The sequence below is a fragment of the Schistocerca cancellata genome, chromosome 6 (genome assembly GCF_023864275.1).
Source record: "Schistocerca cancellata isolate TAMUIC-IGC-003103 chromosome 6, iqSchCanc2.1, whole genome shotgun sequence".
NCBI classification, from domain to species: domain Eukaryota; kingdom Metazoa; phylum Arthropoda; class Insecta; order Orthoptera; family Acrididae; genus Schistocerca; species Schistocerca cancellata.
Window position 1 is genome coordinate 10800750 of NC_064631.1, and position 21371 is coordinate 10822120.

General features: G+C 47.7%; 1 protein-coding gene across 1 annotated transcript in view; it reads left to right on the forward strand.

Annotated features, from left to right (window-relative positions):
* Window positions 1-977: 977 nt before the first annotated feature.
* Window positions 978-21371, forward strand: part of LOC126191118 (uncharacterized) — a 180098-nt gene continuing 159704 nt past the window's right edge. The window contains exons 1-2 of the mRNA XM_049931859.1: window positions 978-1180; window positions 1653-2124. Coding sequence (XP_049787816.1) covers window positions 978-1180; window positions 1653-2124 — 675 coding nt within the window. The remainder of the gene's footprint in view (window positions 1181-1652; window positions 2125-21371) is intronic.

The following is a 21371-nucleotide window of genomic DNA, read 5'->3' on the forward strand; positions in this document are numbered from 1 at the left end:
GCCGCGGTCGAGCGCAGTGTTGGGAGGTCGCCGTGTGTTTCGTGGTCGAAGCAGCGCTGAGTGACTTGGCCGCCCTCAGCGACGCGCCGCGGCCCTGTGGCGAAGGCCGCGGTCGATCGCTGTATTGGTAGGTCGCTGTGGGTTTCGTGGTCGAAGCAGCGCTGTGTGACTCGGCCGCACTCAGCGACGCGCCGCGGGCGTGTGACGAAGGCCGCGGTCGAGCGCTGCGTTGGCAGTTCGCCGTGGGTTTCGTGGTCGAAGCAGCGCTGAGTGACTTGGCCGCCCTCAGCGACGCGCCGCGGCCCTGTGGCGAAGGCCGCGGTCGATCGCTGTATTGGTAGGTCGCTGTGGGTTTCGTGGTCGAAGCAGCGCTGTGTGACTCGGCCGCACTCAGCGACGCGCCGCGGGCGTGTGACGTTGGCCGCGGTCGAGCGCTGCGTTGGCAGTTCGCCGTGGGTTTCGTGGTCGAAGCAGCGCTGAGTGACTTGGCCGCCCTCAGCGACGCGCCGCGGCCCTGTGGCGAAGGCCGCGGTCGATCGCTGTATTGGTAGGTCGCTGTGGGTTTCGTGGTCGAAGCAGCGCTGTGTGACTCGGCCGCACTCAGCGACGCGCCGCGGGCGTGTGACGTTGGCCGCGGTCGAGCGCTGCGTTGGCAGTTCGCCGTGGGTTTCGTGGTCGAAGCAGCGCTGAGTGACTTGGCTGCCCTCAGCGACGCGCCGAGGCCCTGTGGCGAAGGCCGCGGTCGATCGCTGTATTGGTAGGTCGCTGTGGGTTTCGTGGTCGAAGCAGCGCTGTGTGACTCGGCCGCACTCAGCGACGTGCCGCGGGCGTGTGACGAAGGCCGCGGTCGGGCGCTGCGTTGGCAGGTCGCTGTGGGTTTCGTGGTCGAAGCAGCGCTGAGTGACTTGGCCGCCCTCAGCGACTAGCCGCGGCCCTGTGGCGAAGGCCGCGGTCGATCGCTGTATTGGTAGGTCGCTATGGGTTTCGTGGTCGAAGCAGCGCTGTGTGTCTCGGCCGCCCTCAGCGACGCGCTGCGGCCGTGTGGCGAAGGCCGCAGTCGAGCACTGCGTTGGCAGGCAGCCGTGGGTTTCGTGGTCGAAGCAGCGCTGTGTGACTCGGCCGCCCTCAGCGACGCCCGCAGCCGTGTGGTGAAGGCCGCGGTCAAGCGCTGCGTTGGCAGGTCGCCATGGGTTTCGTGGTCGAAGCAGCGCTGTGTGACTTGGCCGCCGTCAAGGACGCGCTGCGGCCGTGTGCCGAAGGCCGCGGCCTAGCACTGCATTGGCAGGTCGCCGTGGGTTTCGTGGTCGAAGCAGCGCTGTGATACTCGGCCGCCCTCAGCGACGCGCCGCGGCCCTGTGCGAAGGCCGCGGTCGATCGCTGTATTGGTAGGTCGCCGTGGGTTTCGTGGTCGAAGCAGCGCTGTGTGTCTCGGCCACACTCAGCGACGCGCCGCGTGCGTGTGACGAAGGCCGCGGTCGAGCGCTGCGTTGGCAGGTCGCCGCGGGTTTCGTGGTCGAAGCAGCGCTTTGAGACTCGGCCGCTCTCAGCGACGCACCGAGACCGTGTGACAAAGGCCGCGGTCTAGCGCTGCGTTGGCATGTCGCCGTGGGTTTCGTGGTCGAAGCAGTGCTGTGTGACTCGGCCACCCTCAGCGATGCACCGCGGCCGTGTGGCGACGGCCACAGTGGAGCGCTGCGTTGGCAGGTCGCCGTGGGTTTCATGGTTGAAGCAGCGCTGTGGGACTCGGCCGCCCTCAGCGACGCGCCACGGGCGTGTGGCGAAGGCCGCGGTCGAGCGCTGCGTTGGCAGGTCGCCGTGGGTTTCGTGGTCGAAGCAGCACTGTGTGACTCGGCCGCCCTCAGCGACGCGCCGCGGCCGTGTGGCGAAGGCCGCAGTCGAGCGCTGCGTTGGCAGGTCGCCGTTGGTTTCGTGGTCGAAGCAGCGCTGTGTGACTCGGCCGCTTTCAGCAACGCCCCGCGGCCCTGTGGCGAAGGCCGCGGTCTAGCGCTGCGTTGGCAGGTCGCCGTGGGTTTCATGGTCGAAGCAGCGCTGTGTGACTCGGCAGCCCTCAGCGACGCGCCGTGGCCGTGTGGCGAAGGCCGCGGTCGAGCGCTGCGTTGGCAGGTCGCCATGGTTTTTGTGGTCGAAGCAGCGCTGAGTGACTCGGCCGCCCTCAGCGACGCGCCGCGGCCGTGTGGCGAAGGCCGCGGTCGAGCACTGCATTGGCAGATCGCCGTGGGTTTCGTGGTCAAAGCAGCGGTGTCACGGTGTCTGCTCTTCAATGTTAAGCAAGGAACTGGACCACAAGGATCCGTCCATTTAACACGGAACAGGAAAAGAGTAAGTCACAAAATGAAGATCCACATACACTATGTGATCAAAAGTATTCGGACACCTGCCTGAGACTGACTTACAAGTTCGTGGCGCTCTCCATCGGTAATGCTGGAATTCAGTATGGTGTTTTCCCAAACTTAGCCTCGATGGCAGCTTCCACTCTCGCAGCCATACGTTCAGTCGGGTGCTGGAATGTTTCTTGGGGAATGGCAGGCCGTTCTTCACCGAGTGCTGCACTGAGGAGAGGTACCGTATCGATATCCGTCGGCGTTCCAAAACATCCCGAAGGTGTGCCGTAGGATTCAGGTCAGGAGTGTGTGTAGGCTAGTATATTACAAGGAAGTTATTGTCGTGTGAACACTCCAACACAGGCCGTGCATTATGAACAGGTTCTCTATCATTTTGAAAGATGCAATCGCCATCCCCGAATTGCTCATCAACAGTGGGAAGCAAGAAGGTGCTTAAAACATCAATGTAGGTCTGTGCTGTGATAATGCCACTCAAAGCAACCAGGGGTGCAAGCCCTTCCTTGAAAAAGACGACCACACCATAACACCACCGCCTCCGAATTTTACTGTCGGCACTACACACGCTGTCAGATGTCGTTCACCGGTCATTCGCCATACCGGCCCCCTGCCATCGATCGACACATTGTATACCGTGATTCGCCACTCCAAACAACGTTTTCCCACTGTTCAATCTTCCAATGTTTACGCTCCTTACACCAAACGAAGCGTAGTTTGCCATTTACCGACGTGATGTGTGGCTTATGAGCAGCTGCTAAACCATGAAATCCAAGTTTTTTCACCTCCCACCTAAATGTCAAAGTACTTGCAGCGGATCCTGATGCAGTTTGGAATTCCTGTGTCATGGTCCGGATAAATGTCTGCCTATTACACATTACCGCGCTCTTCAACAGTCGGCTGTCTGTGTCTATCAACAGACGAGGTCGGCATGTTCGCTTTTGCGCTGCACGTGTCCCTTCACGTTTCCACTTCACTATCACATCGGAAACAGTGGACCTAGCGATGTTTAGGAGTGTGGAAATCTCGCTTACCGACGTATGATACAAGTGACACCCAGTCACCTGACCACATTCGAAGTCCGTGAGTTCCACGGAGCGCCCCATTCAGCTCTCTCACGACGTCTAATGACTGCTGAGATCGCTGATTTGTAGTACCTGGCAGTATGTGGCAGCACAATGCACCTAATATGAAAAACATGTTTTTGTGGGTGTCCTGAGACTTTTGATCACATGGTGTAGCTGTAGAAACGAGGATAAGATCCAAAGTCAGCAGACTAGGTATGTGGTGGGTGGGAGAGCCTCTGCGTCCTCATCCTTCCGCACTGTCTCCCTGACGCTTTCTGCACTTTTCATCACTCTCCTTAGCTCACAAACTCCTCGACTTTTTCTCCTCCTCACGTTGACATCATTGGCGGACTAAATCTGCAGTAGCACCCAATGACTGCCGTTTCGTGACTACGACTCCCACTGCAGACAGTAGGTTTTCTGTCTTGTGTGTACTGGTGCGTGACTCTGAAACTGGCAGCCTTCTCACATGTTCACTGGAGGCTGCTTAGCGTTTTGGTCGCACATTGTTCCGATGTTTTCCCGAATTGCTTTGTTGCACAACACTTCTTTATGACGATTGTCTCTACATGAGTCCTGGACATTTCTCTTGATTTATAAGCAACTTTCTTGCTGTCCGGCAAACATTTCCTCCTATGAAACTTCCTGGCAGATTAAAACTGTGTGCCGCACCGAGACTCGAACTCGGGACCTTTGCCTTTCGCGGGCAAGTGCTCTACCATCTGAGCTACCCAACCACGACTCCCGCCCCGTCCTCACAGTTTTACTTCTGCCAGTACCTCGTCTGTTTGCAGGAGAGCTTCTGTAAAGTTTGGAAGGTAGGAGTCGAGGTACTGGCAGAAGTAAAGCTGTGAGGACGGGGCGGGAGTCATGCTTGGGTAGCTCAGATGGTAGAGCACTTGCCCGCGAAATGCAATGGTCCCGAGTTCGAGTCTCGGTCAGGCACAATTTTAATCTGCCAGGAAGTTTCATATCAGCGCACACTCAGCTGCACAGTGAAAATCTCATTCTGATTTCCACCTTTAACTGGCTGACCTCTTCCACTGTTCCACAGTTTCACATTCTTCGCTGTGCGAATTCTAGGCATTTTGTGCCTACGCTCCATCCTAGTGCCTACATGGGTCTGTCAATTAACAGCACATGTCTCACTTTTTAAGGTAAGGCAAAATGACTGCTGGCTGCCTGGAGTTTAGCACGCTTTCACGTATGTATTCTTAACACTTTTGTGTCCATGCTTTATCTTAGTGTCTGCAGGGGTCTGCATTGTCCTTTACGTGTTTCTCATTGTGCGTCAGGTTTTTCGCAAGGTGTCCATTCTTAAATGAGCGGCGAACACCTGCCGGCCTACCCGCTGCTTTGTTGCAGAGTTACCTCTATGTCTGTCTCTGTTGGCGCTCGCGGTATGACGTTCAGCTTTCTCCTCAACCAGTGGCGCTGGCAGTGGGAGGCATTGAATGTGGCCACTAGTTAAGGTATCACATCACATTTTATTCATACTTGAAATCGAGTAAGGTGGGCTTGGACGACTGATATCTGGAAGTAATGGTGATGCTGGCAATTTCTCTTCTTCTCCAGCCTCATCGACGCGCAACCCACATTTTATTAATAAAAATGTGGAACCGGTGTTTGTCAAGACTCGACAATACCCTATCTACATCTCACTGCCATTCCGCAATCCACTCTAAGGCGCATGGCGGAAGTTACCCTCTGTCAGAACTAGCCATTTCCTTTCCTGTTCTACTCGCAAGTAGAACGAGGGATAAATGAGTGTTTATACGCCTCCGTATGAGCCCTAATTTCTCCTATCTTATCTTCGTGATACGTACACGCAGTGTATGTTGGAGCCAACAGAGTAGTTTGAAGCCAGCTTCAAATGCTAGTTCTCTAAATTTTCTCAGTGGTGTTCCTCGAAAACATCGTCGCCTTTCCTACAGGGATTCCCACTAGAGTTTCCGAAGCATCTCCGTAACACTTGCGTCTTGATCGAACCTACCGGTAACAAATCTAGCTGCCCGCGTCTGAATTAATTCGATGTCTTGCGTTAGTCGGACCTGGTACCTATCCCAAACACCCGATCGGTACTCAAGAATAGGTCGCGCTAACGTACTATAAGTATTCTTTCTTTATAGATGAACCACACTTTCCTAGTTTTTTCCTAATAAACCGGAATCAACCATTCGTCTTTCCTGCCACATCCTCACACTCTCACGCCATTTCATATCGATGTGCTACGTTAGGCCTAGAAATTTAAACGACTTGACTGTGTGAAGCAGAACAATATTAATGCTTATCAGAACTTTACTGGTTTGTTTATCGTACTCATACGTGTTAAATTACATTTCTCTATATTTAGAGCTAGCTGTCATTCATCACATGAACTGGAGATTTTGCTTAAGTCATGTTGTATCCTCCCACAGCCTACCAACTCCGGAACCTTACCGTACACCACGGCGTCATCAGCAAACAACCGCAGATGCTGCCCATCCTGTGCGCCAAATCATTTGTGTACACAGAGAACAACGGCGGTCGTCCCACACTTCCCTGGAGCGCCTCTGACGACACCCTCGTCTCTGACGAACACTCGCCGTAGAGGACAACGTACTGGATTCTATAAGTTTTCGAGCCACTCACACATCTGTGAAGCTATCACATATGCTCATACATTCTTTAACAGAATGCAATGGAGCACCGTGTGAAACGTTTTCTGGAAAGCTATAACTATGGCATCTCTCTGTTGTCCTTCATTCATAGTTGGTAGTATATATCATGTGAGATAAGGGCACAAAAGTGAGACAGAAAGGTACGGACGGTCCCATCTGTGCATATTAAAAATTAATGCCTCGAAATTCTTTACTTATCAAAAATATTCACTGACTAAGGGTCTTTTAACATGAAAGTTGAGTTTGCTTTCGGTAGAACCATTCTATAGTTGTTCCCACATGAGAATCGACGCTGCACAAATCAGTGCATTATCCTTGAAAGAAACGAAGCCGATCTGCATGTGAAAGCCGAGCTAGTCAACACTGTATTATTCTGCTGAAAACAGTCCTGTTATTCCCTGAACTGTGAGGAGAGGATGGGATGTAGCGTCTTCGAAAGTGCTTCTTGCTATGACCCATTTATGAAATCATACAGAGAGCGTCTGTGTTGTAAATGATATTCCTTAATCGTATTTTTCAGTCTCAGATCACACAGATCATATCATAAAACGATTTTAGTTCCCAGTGTGTCACCTCCAGGTTGAGATGTTTACATATAAACTTACTAGTTGTATTGCTGGCTAACAATCTACTCAGCCGTTGATACATGTATCTTACATGATGAGAAGTTACTATTTGAATTAATCACGGAATTAATGTTGTATTAAAGACAGTGCAGATTCGAGAGAGTAATCAATTCAGATGTGAAGGAATGAAATTTTCTAACACTGGATCGTACTATAAGTGCAAACACGTTATTCTTTGTAGGGGTACCAGGTGCAAGGTGTATATTCATGGTGCCTTTATAATATGAGTACGAGAATAATTAAGAAAACACACATGCATCTGACTAGCATAATGATGATTCCCCCACTGATTTGTGCAATGTGGTCACTTGTCGTTGAACGTACAGTCTTAGACAATAAAACTGACCGCCGGCCGGCCGCCACAGAGACTAAGTCCGAGTCTTTCACTTAAGGTGGCCAATAAAACTGGCCGCCCCTGACAACTCTAAGTCCGGCCATATGCACAATCTGGCAATACTGTAAGATGCGGAAGTGTTAGGAGGAAGTGTTGTCTACTTCCGAGACGTTGTCGGACTACCTGAGCCCATGGTCTAGTGACTGCCGGCACGGTAGCTCCGCGTGTTCGGTCAGAGAGCCGGTTGGCCTCTGTAATAAAAAAACTGAGTGGAAGGATCAACCACCGAACTTGAACAGGATGTCTTGCGACGTCCGCAACGACCAAACAGAACGATCAATAACGAAAAAAAAAAAAAAGTGGCAAGCGTCGTGCGCTCTAAACTTATAGTCGCCTGTTCTCGTTCAACTGTATTTTTTTTTTTTTTTTTTACCACAGTCGGCCTAATGTTATGAGTCTGACTGAACATCGAAGATAATTCGCTTAACATTCTACCCACCAGCAATACCCAGTATTCCAGAAACAATTCCGCAGGACAGTTCATGGCTGCGCCGCGATCAGAACAGCTTACGCTCGAGCGTTTCCTCGCGCTGCAGCGGCTATCGGCCACCGGCCAGACGCCACCCGCCGCCTGAAATCCGGCGCCGCCCATGTGAACGCGGCGCCACGCTGTCAGTGTATGTATCAACTGTCATTTTCGAATTTGAAGTTCTAGTTATCATCTTGCAGTTAAGCATTGGATTTTGCATACTAGAAAATCATGAACTACAGTTAAGCATTGTAAAATTGAGTCGCAAGTGGAAATAGGTGTAACATCTGCAACACAACGTTTACTTTTGGTATAACAGAGGGGTGAATGCAGAGGAGGCAGCTAGAAAGATTTGAATTGTGTGTGGAGCGAGTGCATTTGGGAAAAATACGCCAGAAAAAGATATTCTTGTTTCAACAAAGATCGTTCTGGCATGAATGATTTTCCACATTATGGAAGTCTCGACTACTGATATATGTGATAGATTACCATTTTACCGTCATGCGACTGTGGTGTCACCGCCAGACACCACACTTGCTAGGTGGTAGCTTTTAAATCGGCCGCGGTCCGCTAGTATACGACGGACCCGCGTGTCGCCACTGTCAGTGATAGCAGACCGAGCGCCGCCACACGGCAGGTCTAGAAAGACGTACTAGCACTCGCCCAGTTGTATAGCCGACTTAGCGAGCAATGGTTCACTGACAAATACGCTCTCATTTGCTGAGACGATAGTTAGCATAGCCTTCAGCTACGTCTGTTGCTAAGACCTAGCAAGGCGCCATTACCAGTATCAGTTAATATTTATCTATGGATGCCTGTGTAATCAACACCTATGTTCTCCAATTATGGAATAAAGTTAAGTATTACTTCAATTCCGTACTTTATTTGCTACATTAAATTACATTGACCTGTTCCAGACCTCACGCCATCCTGCGTGAGCGTAGCGTGCATTTCGGCCTCCTCAAAATACAAGGTGTTGGCACTCTGCCAACACTTCAGCGACATTTGCATTCAACAGGCAAAGTTCAGAAGTCTGGTGTAGGAGTACTGCATGCTCTAATTCGAAACAACCAAAATCAACGGAGTGACTATTATTGAACGTCATCAGGTCGCTCATTGAGCATTCGTATGCAGTACTGTTACTGGTGACGTGTTATGATGCCTTTATCGTTAACTTCCTAAGAAGAAATGAAAGGCTGAGCCCCTCAAAAAGACATAACCTCGAGCAAAGAGTAGTGTGAACATAATATTGAAAGGTCTCTGATGGATTCCTTTCAGGTTTAATTTCTTAAATCTGTTGCCATTTATGGAATAAATTCCTCTTCTAAATGTACTGTGGCGTTTCTGACTATCTGGGAGGAGACTGAGCAGTGGAACGTGTTACTTTTACACATAAACAAGAACGATCTGTCACACTACTACACTTTAAAGCACAGTTTATATGTAATTCTTATATGTAATTCATGTCACACAGTCTCATACGGAACCTACATCCGCTCTCTTTTATATACTGTATGTGATAAGATACTGTCATCCCCCTCCCTTTTGTGTGAGAGGATGAATGAGCATATGTATTTCTAGTTGCATGCTTGAGGGTAGCAGACAAGGCTGTCTGCTAGAGAACAGTAGGACCAACGTCGGAACAGGTAGCTACGCTTCCTAAAAGCAAAGAGGTTTCTATCCGTAGTATGGTCCTGTCCGTCCGTTGTCATGTTGGTATAGGAAGCTGCCCCTCTGGCCACTTCCGTTGGTCTTTGTGACCCACCCTCAGGAAGCACGCTCGGCAGTAGGGCAGTTGCAGGGTGGCCGTGGCGAGCGCCTGAAGTGGTAAGATCTCCGGCTAAGTGCGTGTCTGTTAAGTCCGTAGGACAATGGATTTCTTAAGTTCAGCCTAACTGAAAATTTAATCACTTTTATTTCGGGTTTAGGTCTAAAATATCCGATGTTATCTTAAATTGCAGCGCAGTGTAATTATCGTGTGAAGTTCAGATTATTTTTCGGTAGTTGCTTTGTTACTACTTTGTGAGTAATGTGGAACCACGTGTTGATCAGTAACTCTAACTAAGTTCATCAATCTTAAATCCGAATGTGCGTGAGATTATAACGTCTCGTCTTGAGAATATTTTTTTTAATATAGCAACTTTTCTTTATGCTTTTCTTTATGTTCAACCCACGTGGGGTGTACTTTGCGAGACCAGTACCACGTGCTTATATAACTGTTTGACCCATCAGGTTAATAGTAAGACGTTAGTAACCAGTTCAAGGTTTTTCTTTTGTCAATTGCTTTTCGATCTAATGTATTTTAATTATCAAAATTATTGTGGAGTTGTACGCTTTGTGTAAACCAAGTTGACCACGTGGAGCATGTGGTGTAATCATCAAAGTAGCCCTCAGCTATTCTTTTTGCGAAGACTTCACAAAGAGTTAATATGAATTTAGTATACCAGTGTGTGGTAATTACATGACGGACAGGATTGTGGTATGAACGTAATTTCTTTGGGTAAAAACTGAATCTGTTGGTTGTGGTTAATTTCTTCTTGCTTATGTTTCAATGTTCTTCGTGTGTTATTTTATGAATGGAGTGTTGTATGCAGTTTTCCAAATCTTGGCTCCATATTTTATGTGTTCCGTAAGATTACAATCTCACATTCTTTTCAATCGTAAATAAGGCACCAGCTCAGTTATAACTCACGTATAATATGCTGAAATTTCAATGAACAATCTTAAAATAAATTTCCAAATATAAACTGATTTCTTTCTTTTTATTTAAATTCTCCTTTTTATATATATATTTTACCGGTTTTGTATGACTATTAAAAGATTATCATTAATGTTAGTCTGGTTGGTAAACCTAGACTAAATATCTGATGAAACAGTTGCCCAGTAATCCACGGTTAACGTCCCCAGACAGATCACGGCTTTTAACCCACTTTCATTGTCTATTAGCTCCGATCTCAGCATAACAAAATTAAAGTTACAATATTACACATCAGCATACCAAATTAAAGTTACAATATTACAATATTTTACATCTGATAGCTCCAAAAGTGTGTTTTGGGCTACGAATTCTGCCCCAAGGGCTGTGTGCAACACTGCTGGAATTTGTTGCCAACAACTGAGACACTTTCCGGTCTCAGCGTAAGAAAATCGAGCAACACAACTACGAAAGCAGCTTACACCTGGTAGCCAAACATGTTTCTTGGGAACAGGCTACTTCCTAAAGTGGGAAGACATACTTTTGTGGTTGAATTGTTGGCAAATGTCAGTCAGACGAGTGCCGTTGGCCTAAGCGTTTCGGTGTGTTGAATTTGTACCAATGATTTTTCTACAGGTTTTTTCTGTCCCAAATAGAGAGTTGAAGTCTCCCATTAGTATTTTCACGTCATCTTGGTGAATTTTGCTCATAGTATTTTCGAGTGTGTTCCACAATTTTTTGACATTTTCGGTGTTTTCCTTATTTTCGATGTTGGTGGGTGCATGTGCATTTATGAGTGTATATTTTTTATAGGGGCTCTGAATGAGCATAGCGATAACTCGATTGTTGATGGGTGTGATTTCTTCGACGGAGTTGTTGATAGATCTGTGTTCGAGAAATGCAATGCCGAAGATTGGTGCGCCTTTCGCTACCTTTTGTTGTACACTCCTGGAAATTGAAATAAGAACACCGTGAATTCATTGTCCCAGGAAGGGGAAACTTTATTGACACATTCCTGGGGGCAGATACATCACATGATCACACTGACAGAACCACAGGCACATAGACACAGGCAACAGAGCATGCACAATGTCGGCACTAGTACAGTGTATATCCACCTTTAGCAGCAATGCAGGCTGCTATTCTCCCATGGAGACGATCGTAGAGATGCTGGACGTAGTCCTGTGGAACGGCTTGCCATGCCATTTCCACCTGGCGCCTCAGTTGGACCAGCGTACGTGCTGGACGTGCAGACCGCGTGAGACGACGCTTCATCCAGTCCCAAACATGCTCAATGGGGGACAGATCCGGAGATCTTGCTGGCCAGGGTAGTTGACTTACACCTTCTAGAGCACGTTGGGTGGCACGGTATACATGCGGACGTGCATTGTCCTGTTGGAACAGCAAGTTCCCTTGCCGGTCTAGGAATGGTAGAACGATGGGTTCGATGACGGTTTGGATGTACCGTGCACTATTCAGTGTCCCCTCGACGATCACCAGTGGTGTACGGCCAGTGTAGGAGATCGCTCCCCACACCATGATGCCGGGTGTTGGCCCTGTGTGCCTCGGTCGTATGCAGTTCTGATTGTGGCGCTCACCTGCACGGCGCCAAACACGCATACGACCATCATTGGCACCAAGGCAGAAGCGACTCTCATCGCTGAAGACGACACGTCTCCATTCGTCCCTCCATTCACGCCTGTCGCGACACCACTGGAGGCGGGCTGCACGATGTTGGGGCGTGAGCGGAAGACGGCCTAACGGTGTGCGGGACCGTAGCCCAGCTTCATGGAGACGGTTGCGAATGGTCCTCGCCGATACCCCAGGAGCAACAGTGTCCCTAATTTGCTGTGAAGTGGCGGTGCGGTCCCCTACGGCACTGCGTAGGATCCTACGGTCTTGGCGTGCATCCGTGCGTCGCTGCGGTCCGGTCCCAGGTCGACGGGCACGTGCACCTTCCGCCGACCACTGGCGACAACATCGATGTACTGTGGAGACCTCACGCCCCACGTGTTGAGCAATTCGGCGGTACGTCCACCCGGCCTCCCGCATGCCCACTATACGCCCTCGCTCAAAGTCCGTCAACTGCACATTCGGTTCACGTCCACAATGTCGCGGCATGCTACCAGTGTTAAAGACTGCGATGGAGCTCCGTATGCCACGGCAAACTGGCTGACACTGACGGCGGCGGTGCACAAATGCTGCGCAGTTAGCGCCATTCGACGGCCAACACCGCGGTTCCTGGTGTGTCCGCTGTGCCGTGCGTGTGATCATTGCTTGTACAGCCCTCTCGCAGTGTCCGGAGCAAGTATGGTGGGTCTGACACACCGGTGTCAATGTGTTCTTTTTTCCATTTCCAGGAGTGTATTTTGCTCTTGAAGATGCCATGGTTTCCGTAATGCAAGTTTTAATTGTCAATTAATCATGGTTCTTGAAGAGCAAGGATGAGAATTTTTTGGCGGACGATTTCTTTTGTGAGATTATTTAGGTTTCTTGTGTGGATCAATGTATCGATGTTTAGTTTTCAAATGAATGTTTTCTGCTTGTAGGGAAATTTACCAGAGATCTTCGATATTCTCTGCCGTGCTAACCTGGACTCCCCAGAGTGCGAAAATCCAACTGCCGCCTATCGGTGGCCAGGTTGTGTACCACCTGGGTTAAAGTTACCTTTGCTTGCATAGTTCATGTATTCTTGTGTTTCATTGGTTTGGCTTGGGTGATACCGGGACCAGACAGGACCAGAGGGTGTTGAAGGCTTTGGAAGCAAATATTTTCAGCCAATCTCATTGAGATAACAGACGGTGACCAGAGTTGCGGTGATTTTCACTCAGATGTGTCTGGATTTTGCGTTCAACGGATTGAGTAGCCGTTCAGGATTGTGTTAGTATTTGGTTCACCCCAAGTTCAAACGGCTCTGAGCACTATGGGACTCAACATCTTAGCTCATAAGTCCCCTAGAACTTAGAACTACTTAAACCTAACTAACCTAAGGACATCACACACACCCATGCCCGAGGCAGGATTCGAACCTGCGACCGTAGCAGTCCCGCGGTTCCGGAGTTCACCCCAAGTATTTGATTTTCTCGGTACCACCCATATGGAAGAGGGTTTCCCCTATCGAACACACGGGATTTTTATTATTATTATTATTTTCATTATGTCATCAGCAAATCTGATATGGAGTATCTTCCCACCACTGAAATAGATGTGTATTGTTCGATTCAATATTTCCATCAGATAAATATGGGTTACATTGCTGCTAGTCGACATATTTCTCCCTTTTTTCTTAGACAGTTGCTAGCTGTTACTCCATCATAGGAATTTATGTGCGCAGCATTGTTGCAATACAAACGTTCAAATTATCCGATTTCTGTAATTTCATTTCGATACAAGATCGTCCTAATCGGATTCAGCCAGTCAGTCTTAATTTGGATATCCGACTACGACGCTCATCATCTGATAGGCTGGGTGAACCACATTCCTAATCGGACTGTTGAATTCAGGTCACTTATCTATGACAGGGAATGAATTCTTAAACACTGTGGAAAATAATAATCCAATGTGCTTATTACAAATACGTTATTTAAATAAAAATATATGAATTAACGAGATAACAGATTATTTACAGGAGCAGAGACCCATCCATCATAGCAGAGCAGTGCGAGATTGGTTTCAGGGCCAAGAGAAGATAAAGCTGTTGCCGTTTGTTCCACGATCACCGAACATCAACCAGATAGAGAATATGTGGGCAGAGGTAACAAGGTCATTGCCATGTGTCCCTACAAATGCAAGGGACCTTTGGACGAATATAAAAAACGTATGGTGGGAAGTAAACCATCACGCTACACTGTCGACGATTTAATGAAATCAATTCCCCTACGCCCTCGAGAAATCTTACATAATGATCGTGGGTCGGTTGGTTACTAAAAGTATACTCGTCCACAAAACCCATGTGGACAATTGTCTGATAATCGGTCAAGCTTTGCTTTGTCGCAGGTCTTTAGCATACAGCAAGTCCATTTACTTTCAGTCCCCTCCTTACAATTCTTGCAATGCAAAGTAATTGAAAAATCTCATCCACTCGAAGCCATCTGAGGAAATGACTGGTGCATGTGTTGTTCAACACACAGTAGTTGTCACCCCCACTCGAATCAATGACTGTTTGTGTGTGTGTGTGTGTGTGTGTGTGTGTGTGTGTGTGCTTTCGTGTTCACGCACAATCTGAATCAATACTATTAACATTAGAGAGACAACCAATAATAAGTATTGCATCAAGTATGACTGTAAAGTATTTTAATGCGATGGGAAGTTACAAACTGAATTTTTTAACATCCCACGTCCTGCGTATTATGTTAAGTAAGATGTATTAACTCCATAGTATCGTTAGCAGAGACAGTGCGCTCTTGTTGTCGAGGCTCGCGACAAGTGCAGCGATCAGCAGTGCCCAATGCCGCCGCGATTTGTTTATGTTGGCTGAGCGTGGACACTGCAGCAGACGCTTCGCCATAAACAGAAAGAAATCACCTTGGCTCTGACTGCAGTGAGCGGATATCACTGCCTGCGTGTTCTTATAGTAACCAACGTGAGACTCTACTCACAGGTGCCATGGGGCAATTGCAACGGGTATCATGTCATTAGTCATCAGAATATTAACCAGTGATGAAATGTCCACTCTATTTGAATCCCAAGAAAATGGGAACCTTCTCACAAAGGAATGTGAGGTGACATCAAAAATTATCCAACATACAAAAATTAACTGCAAGGCTTTCATGTATGCAGTAATAGCACACAAGGAAATATTATGTCTTGGATACGCTTCCAAGTGAGAAAAGAGAAGTGAGAAAATAAACACGAAAAACTAGTTCCTGAGAAGCATATAAGTCATTTCCTCTTCTCATATCACAACTTTTGTTTTAGTATGAAGTAAAAAAATAAATAGTTTAGAGTTCTGAAGCATAATATGACACCACATTCTTATAGTAGGCGCTATCGGAAACGCCAAAAGAAGGGAGCTGTCCATTCTTTTGTCCAATAGTCTGTTTCCTTTCATGTATTACTCCCGCTAGGAGATTCTTATTTAAGGACTTGTGGGCATCAAGTTCTTCAGCAGAACAACCCTTATGTTATTGTGCTAATTACGGTATGGAAAAAATGCAACAAAGACGAGTTCCGCTAGGGCAATGAGGATATTTGCACATGTGTGTATTCAGCAATGACTGCCAGCTGCCACAACACATCACAGAATCCTTGCGGCAGGCAACAAAACTGTGCGTGCACTTCAGACTTCATTCAGTGAGACGTCAGGAGATGGATGAAAACGTCAAATTAACGTCGCTTTCCGAGTCGTATTCAATCCAGAATGAGGTGTTATTAAGGTAGTTGAGCGTTCTAGCAATTACACTTTTATGATTCCCATATGAGTATTTCGATAGCCAAAAGAACCCGTTAGTGTGAAACTATCGGGAACTGCATTATATCAAACTGCAAGAACTTGAGACAATACGTGGACTTCTCTTCGCAGGGTGACCTGTTACTGTTATTTAGCATTCTCTCCGTCCTAGTCGTAATGCAAATGGAACTTCAGAAGCGCTTTCCGCTATTCTTGACAAACATCAGCAACCTGTAATCACTGAGAGTCAGAACTGCGTGATGATAGTGGTTCAGGTTGTCGGTAGTTGTGGTGGTGTTATGCTGTCAAACTGCTTACAGTAACGTTAACGGTGGCTCACATAATTTAGCGCTGACTACCTACTTAAGTAAAGATAGCGTTTTGGCGTCGTCGCTTGTCTTTATTTGGCCTCAGCTTGAGTAATCCGATTCAATGAACATAGTACTCCAGTCGCGGGTTCCTAATACAGTATGACTGCAGAGATTTTCGTGTGAATATTACATTAATTCTGCAATGAAATGCTTAACAAATCTTACCCTCAGCTATGCAGCTGGAATGGCTCATTACACAGGTACTCCATGTTGCACTTGGTTAAGTGATCAGTTCGCTGCAATCCTGATTGTACTGTTCGTAAATACTCGTATACTTCAGAAATGGTTCAAATGGCTCTGACCACTATGGGACTTAACTTCTGAGGTTATCAGTCCGCTAGAACTTAGAACTACTTAAACCTAACTAGCCTAAGGACCTCAGACACATCCATGTCCGAGACAGGATTCGAACCTGCCACCGTAGAGGTCGCGCGGTTCCAGACTGTAGCGCCTGGAACCGCTCGGCCACCCCGGGCGGCATACTTGTATACTGACCATTCGTTATTTGACTAAATATGAACTACAATCTAATTCGCATGTATATGACATGGGTTAGCGCCGGCACAAAGGTATGACTAAGGGTTGGATGCCGTTGAAGTCCTGTTACATTGATGGCAAGACAAATGTTCGCAAATCACCTCTATTGCCTCAAAAAACAATTGTATCTTAAATATCGAAGGACCGACGACCACACTGTCACAGCGCGTTGAAATACAGCAACGACGGCAGATGAAAATTCGTGACCGACTGGGCTTCGAACCCAGACCTCCTGCTTACTAGACAGACGTTCTGATCACTGGACTATTTTTTTTTAATGTTTGATAAGACTTTCAGCACCAGGTAGGCGGAGGCCAAGAGGGCAGGGGTCGAAGATCCGGTCCTGTCATGGTCCTTCAACAAGGTTCGGATGACATTCCACTTCCAGTTGTTAGTGGCCATGCGCTTGGGATTCGCCCTTAACCACAGTCGGAGTTGGAGACTCTCTTCAGTTACATCTAACCAGCGCGCATCTATTGCACTATTGTAAGAACCGAGATGCAGTATTTTGGTATTAAAATTTTGTAAATTTGTGGTAAGAACTTATGAGACCAACCTGCTTAGGTCATCGGTCCCTAAGCTTACACATTACTTAATCTAACTTAAACTAACTTACTCTATGGACAACACACACACCCATGCCGGAGGGAGGATTCGAACCTCTGATGGTGGACACTATGATGACACAGCAGTCAACCTCTCTGCAGCACCCATCTACACACGCTCCTCGTCAGACGCGAATTCCCATTTTTGCCGCGTACCACATGCGCGGTAACTCCCGGCCATTGTTCCACTAGCTTGCGTCCACACTGTATTCCCGCGAGGGTCGGACTATGTCGTGCGTCTAGCACTGAAAACTTTCGGTGACCCGTGGAGACCCAAATAATTATACAGGATGTTACAGGAGGGATCCCGGCCATTGTTCCACTAGCTTGCGTCCACACTGTATTCCCGCGAGGGTCGGACTGTGTCGTGGGTCTAGCACTGAAAACTTTCGATGACCCGTGGAGACCCAAATAATTATACAGGATGTTACAGGAGGAATCCCGGCCATTGTTCCACTAGCTTGCGTCCACACTGTATTCCCGCGAGGGTCGGACTATGTCGTGGGTCTAGCACTGAAAACTTTCGATGACCCGTGGAGACCCAAATAATTATACAGGATGTTACAGGAGGAATCCCGGCCATTGTTCCACTAGCTTGCGTCCACACTGTATTCCCGCGAGGGTCGGACTATGTCGTGCGTCTAGCACTGAAAACTTTCGGTGACCCGTGGAGACCCAAATAATTATACAGGATGTTATAGGAGGGATCCCGGCCATTGTTCCACTAGCTTGCGTCCACACTGTATTCCCGCGAGGGTCGGACTGTGTCGTGGGTCTAGCACTGAAAACTTTCGATGACCCGTGGAGACCCAAATAATTATACAGGATGTTACAGGAGGAATCCCGGCCATTGTTCCACTAGCTTGCGTCCACACTGTATTCCCGCGAGGGTCGGACTATGTCGTGCGTCTAGCACTGAAAACTTTCGATGACCCGTGGAGACCCAAATAATTATACAGGATGTTACAGGAGGAATCCCGGCCATTGTTCCACTAGCTTGCGTCCACACTGTATTCCCGCGAGGGTCGGACTGTGTCGTGGGTCTAGCACTGAAAACTTTCGATGACCCGTGGAGACCCAAATAATTATACAGGATGTTACAGGAGGAATCCCGGCCATTGTTCCACTAGCTTGCGTCCACACTGTATTCCCGCGAGGGTCGGACTATGTCGTGCGTCTAGCACTGAAAACTTTCGATGACCGGTGGAGACCCAAATAATTATACAGGATGTTACAGGAGGAATAGTAAATATTTACTGTTTTACCGTTTAAGACTGTACCTTGACGCATCTGAAAATCAAAGCAAACGTAGACATTTCTTGGCTCCTGTAGACGGTTGTAAGATGTAAATAGCTGGATGTAAACGTTAAATGAATGACTCAAAGAACAGTCCTACGGTGGGCTCTAACTGTTGATACGTTCCCAGGAGAGCTTCTGTAAAGTTTGGAAGGTATGAGACGAGGTACTGGCAGAAGTAAAGCTGTGAGTACCGGGCGTGAGTCGTCCTTCGGTAGCTCAGTGGTTGCTGGCACGGTAGCTCAGCGTGTTGGGTCAGAGAGCCGGTTGGCCTCTGCAATAAAAAAACTGAGTAGAAGGATCAACCACCGAACATGGACAGGATGTCTTGCGACGTCCGCAATGACCACACACAACGAGCAATAACGAACAAAATGCAAAAAAAAAAAAAAAAAAAAAAAAAAGTGGTAGAGCACTTGCCCGCGAAATGCAAAGGTCCCTAGTTCGAGTCTCGGTCGGGCACACAGTTTTAATCTGCCAGGAAGTTTCAGTTGATACGTTATCAAGATTTCAGAAAAATCACTCGTGTGACTGACGGCACAATTTTACACTACTGTTTACTTACACTAGTTACAGATGCAGCCACTAATGGTGCTAGCCCACCAGCAAACAGAATCACTAATTACGCTTGAGTCTGCTGACCAAGGAAGTATCGCAGTATACGAGCTTCAGTCTTCACATTTCGTTGCACAGAAAAAACAATAAAGAAGTCAAGAACTACAGTGTACTTCTGCTTGCACACCTGGACAAAATAATGTTATCAATCATCGGAATAAAAAGAAAGAAAGATACACACAAATTATTCTATGAAATGGTTGTCAGAAAACTCGATATGAAACAGGCAAATCTGATTAGGTATAAGGCCGAGGCAATTATAGACTGGATCTAATGATTCATATTGCCGTCTTGTGCAAAACCAGTCACAGGATTTCTGAGCCCCTAACACACATGCGACTATCACTATACGAGAAAGATACGTAAATATACTCCCGTAAGACCTCTCCAATAACTAAGAAACCAAATGCGAATATAGCAAGATTAGCCGCTGCCACGCATTTCATATACGAGTATTGTGGTGTCACCGCCAGGCACCACACTTGCTAGGTGGTAGCTTTAAATCGGCCGCGGTCCATTAGTACATGTCGGACCCGTGTGTCGCCACTGTCAGTGATCGCAGACCGAGCGCCACCACACGGCAGGTCTTGAGAGACTTACTAGCACTCGCCCCAGTTGTACGACGACTTTGCTAGCTACTACACTGACGAAGCCTTTCTCTCATTTTCCGAGAGACAGTTAGAATAGCCTTCAGCTAAGTCCATGGCTACGACCTAGCAAGGCGCCATTAACCATATCTAGAGAGTCTCACTTGTATCATCAAGAATGCTGTATACAAATGATGGATTAAAGTTAAGTATTACAGAAGCTACGTACTTTTCTTTATAGTATTCATTACGTATCCTGTTTAAGACCTCAGCAAGCTTGCTTGAATTTAACGCGTGCATTTCGGCTACTTCCGAGTGGCGTGGCTATCTTGAGACGCCACAACAGTTGGCGCCGAGGATTGGTGACGCGCCCACGTTGCATTCGTCTTGATATTGCTTTGCTCTGATTTACTTGTGTCATGGCTTCGCCACATTCTCCAGATGTACTGTCCGAATTTTATCGCTTACAGAATCAGCAGACGCAGGCGTTATTGGATGCCCTTGGACAGCTCGACCAGGGTGAACGTGCACTGCAAAACGATGCGGCCGCCGCCGCTTCATTGCTACAGCAGCCACAACACGCAGTTGCACCAACTTTTAGGCCTTTTAATTCAGCCCAGGAAACATGGACGGAGTGGTCACGCCAATTTGGATTCCATCTCGCCGCCTACAGGATTCAAGGTAACGAGCGGCGGCCTTTTTTGTTAGCATCCGTCGGGGTGCAGACGTACCGTGTGATAGTGAAATTGTTTCCCCGACGCGACGTAGCAACTCTGTCATACGAAGAAATTTTGTCTGCTTTAGATGCCTATTTCAAAGAAACAGTAAATGTCGTTGCAAAAAGGTATACATTCTTTCGTACAAAACGTACGGCCGGTCAAACTAATCGGGAGTGGGTTGCAACATTGCAAGGCCTTACAAGGGATTGTGCTTTTGAGTGTGAATGTGGACTCCCTTATTCAGATACTATGGTGCGTGATGCAATTGCACAGAACGTTTCTGATGTTCTCATAAGGGAACAGATTTTGAAACTCGTCAATCCCTCCCTTCAACAAGTGATAGACATATTGGATAGGCAAGACACACTTGACTTTGCTCAGGAATCATTTGCAACTTCGCCAGCTGTGTGTCACATTACCCAGCCCGGGTGAGCTGCACGGAACAGCCTTCGCGCACGTCCGCGCAGCCACGTGTCCCGCGAAAGCAAGCAAATGCAGTGCTGAAATCATGTCCGCGGTGTGCAACTAGACATTCGCGTGAGAATTGCCCGTCACGCCAAGCTATTTGCTTTTTCTGTCATAAAAAAGGACATGTTCATAGTGTTTGCCAGAAAAAGCTTAGATCAGACGCTCACAACCATTCCAGGCCCTTTGCTTCGCACCTGAATCGAACCAAGGACACTCAGGCTCGTGAACCTTCACCCATGGACATTCATGTAGTTAATTCCACACTGTATAGTGCTACTCTCTCTAACAGTGACTGTGTTCGTCCCACAAAACGTGTGCGTCGACGTCGACGGAAATCCCGTCAAGTCGCCAGTGCTTCTGGCCCAGAAACAGTTCACCTTGCACGAAACAGTCGCTCTTGTCGTCAGCAGGACAATAAACTTTTTGTAGACTTAGAAATTAATGGCAACGTGATACAATTCCAGCTCGATACCGGAGCTGTGGTTTCACTACTCAATCACGCCACGTACAAACAAC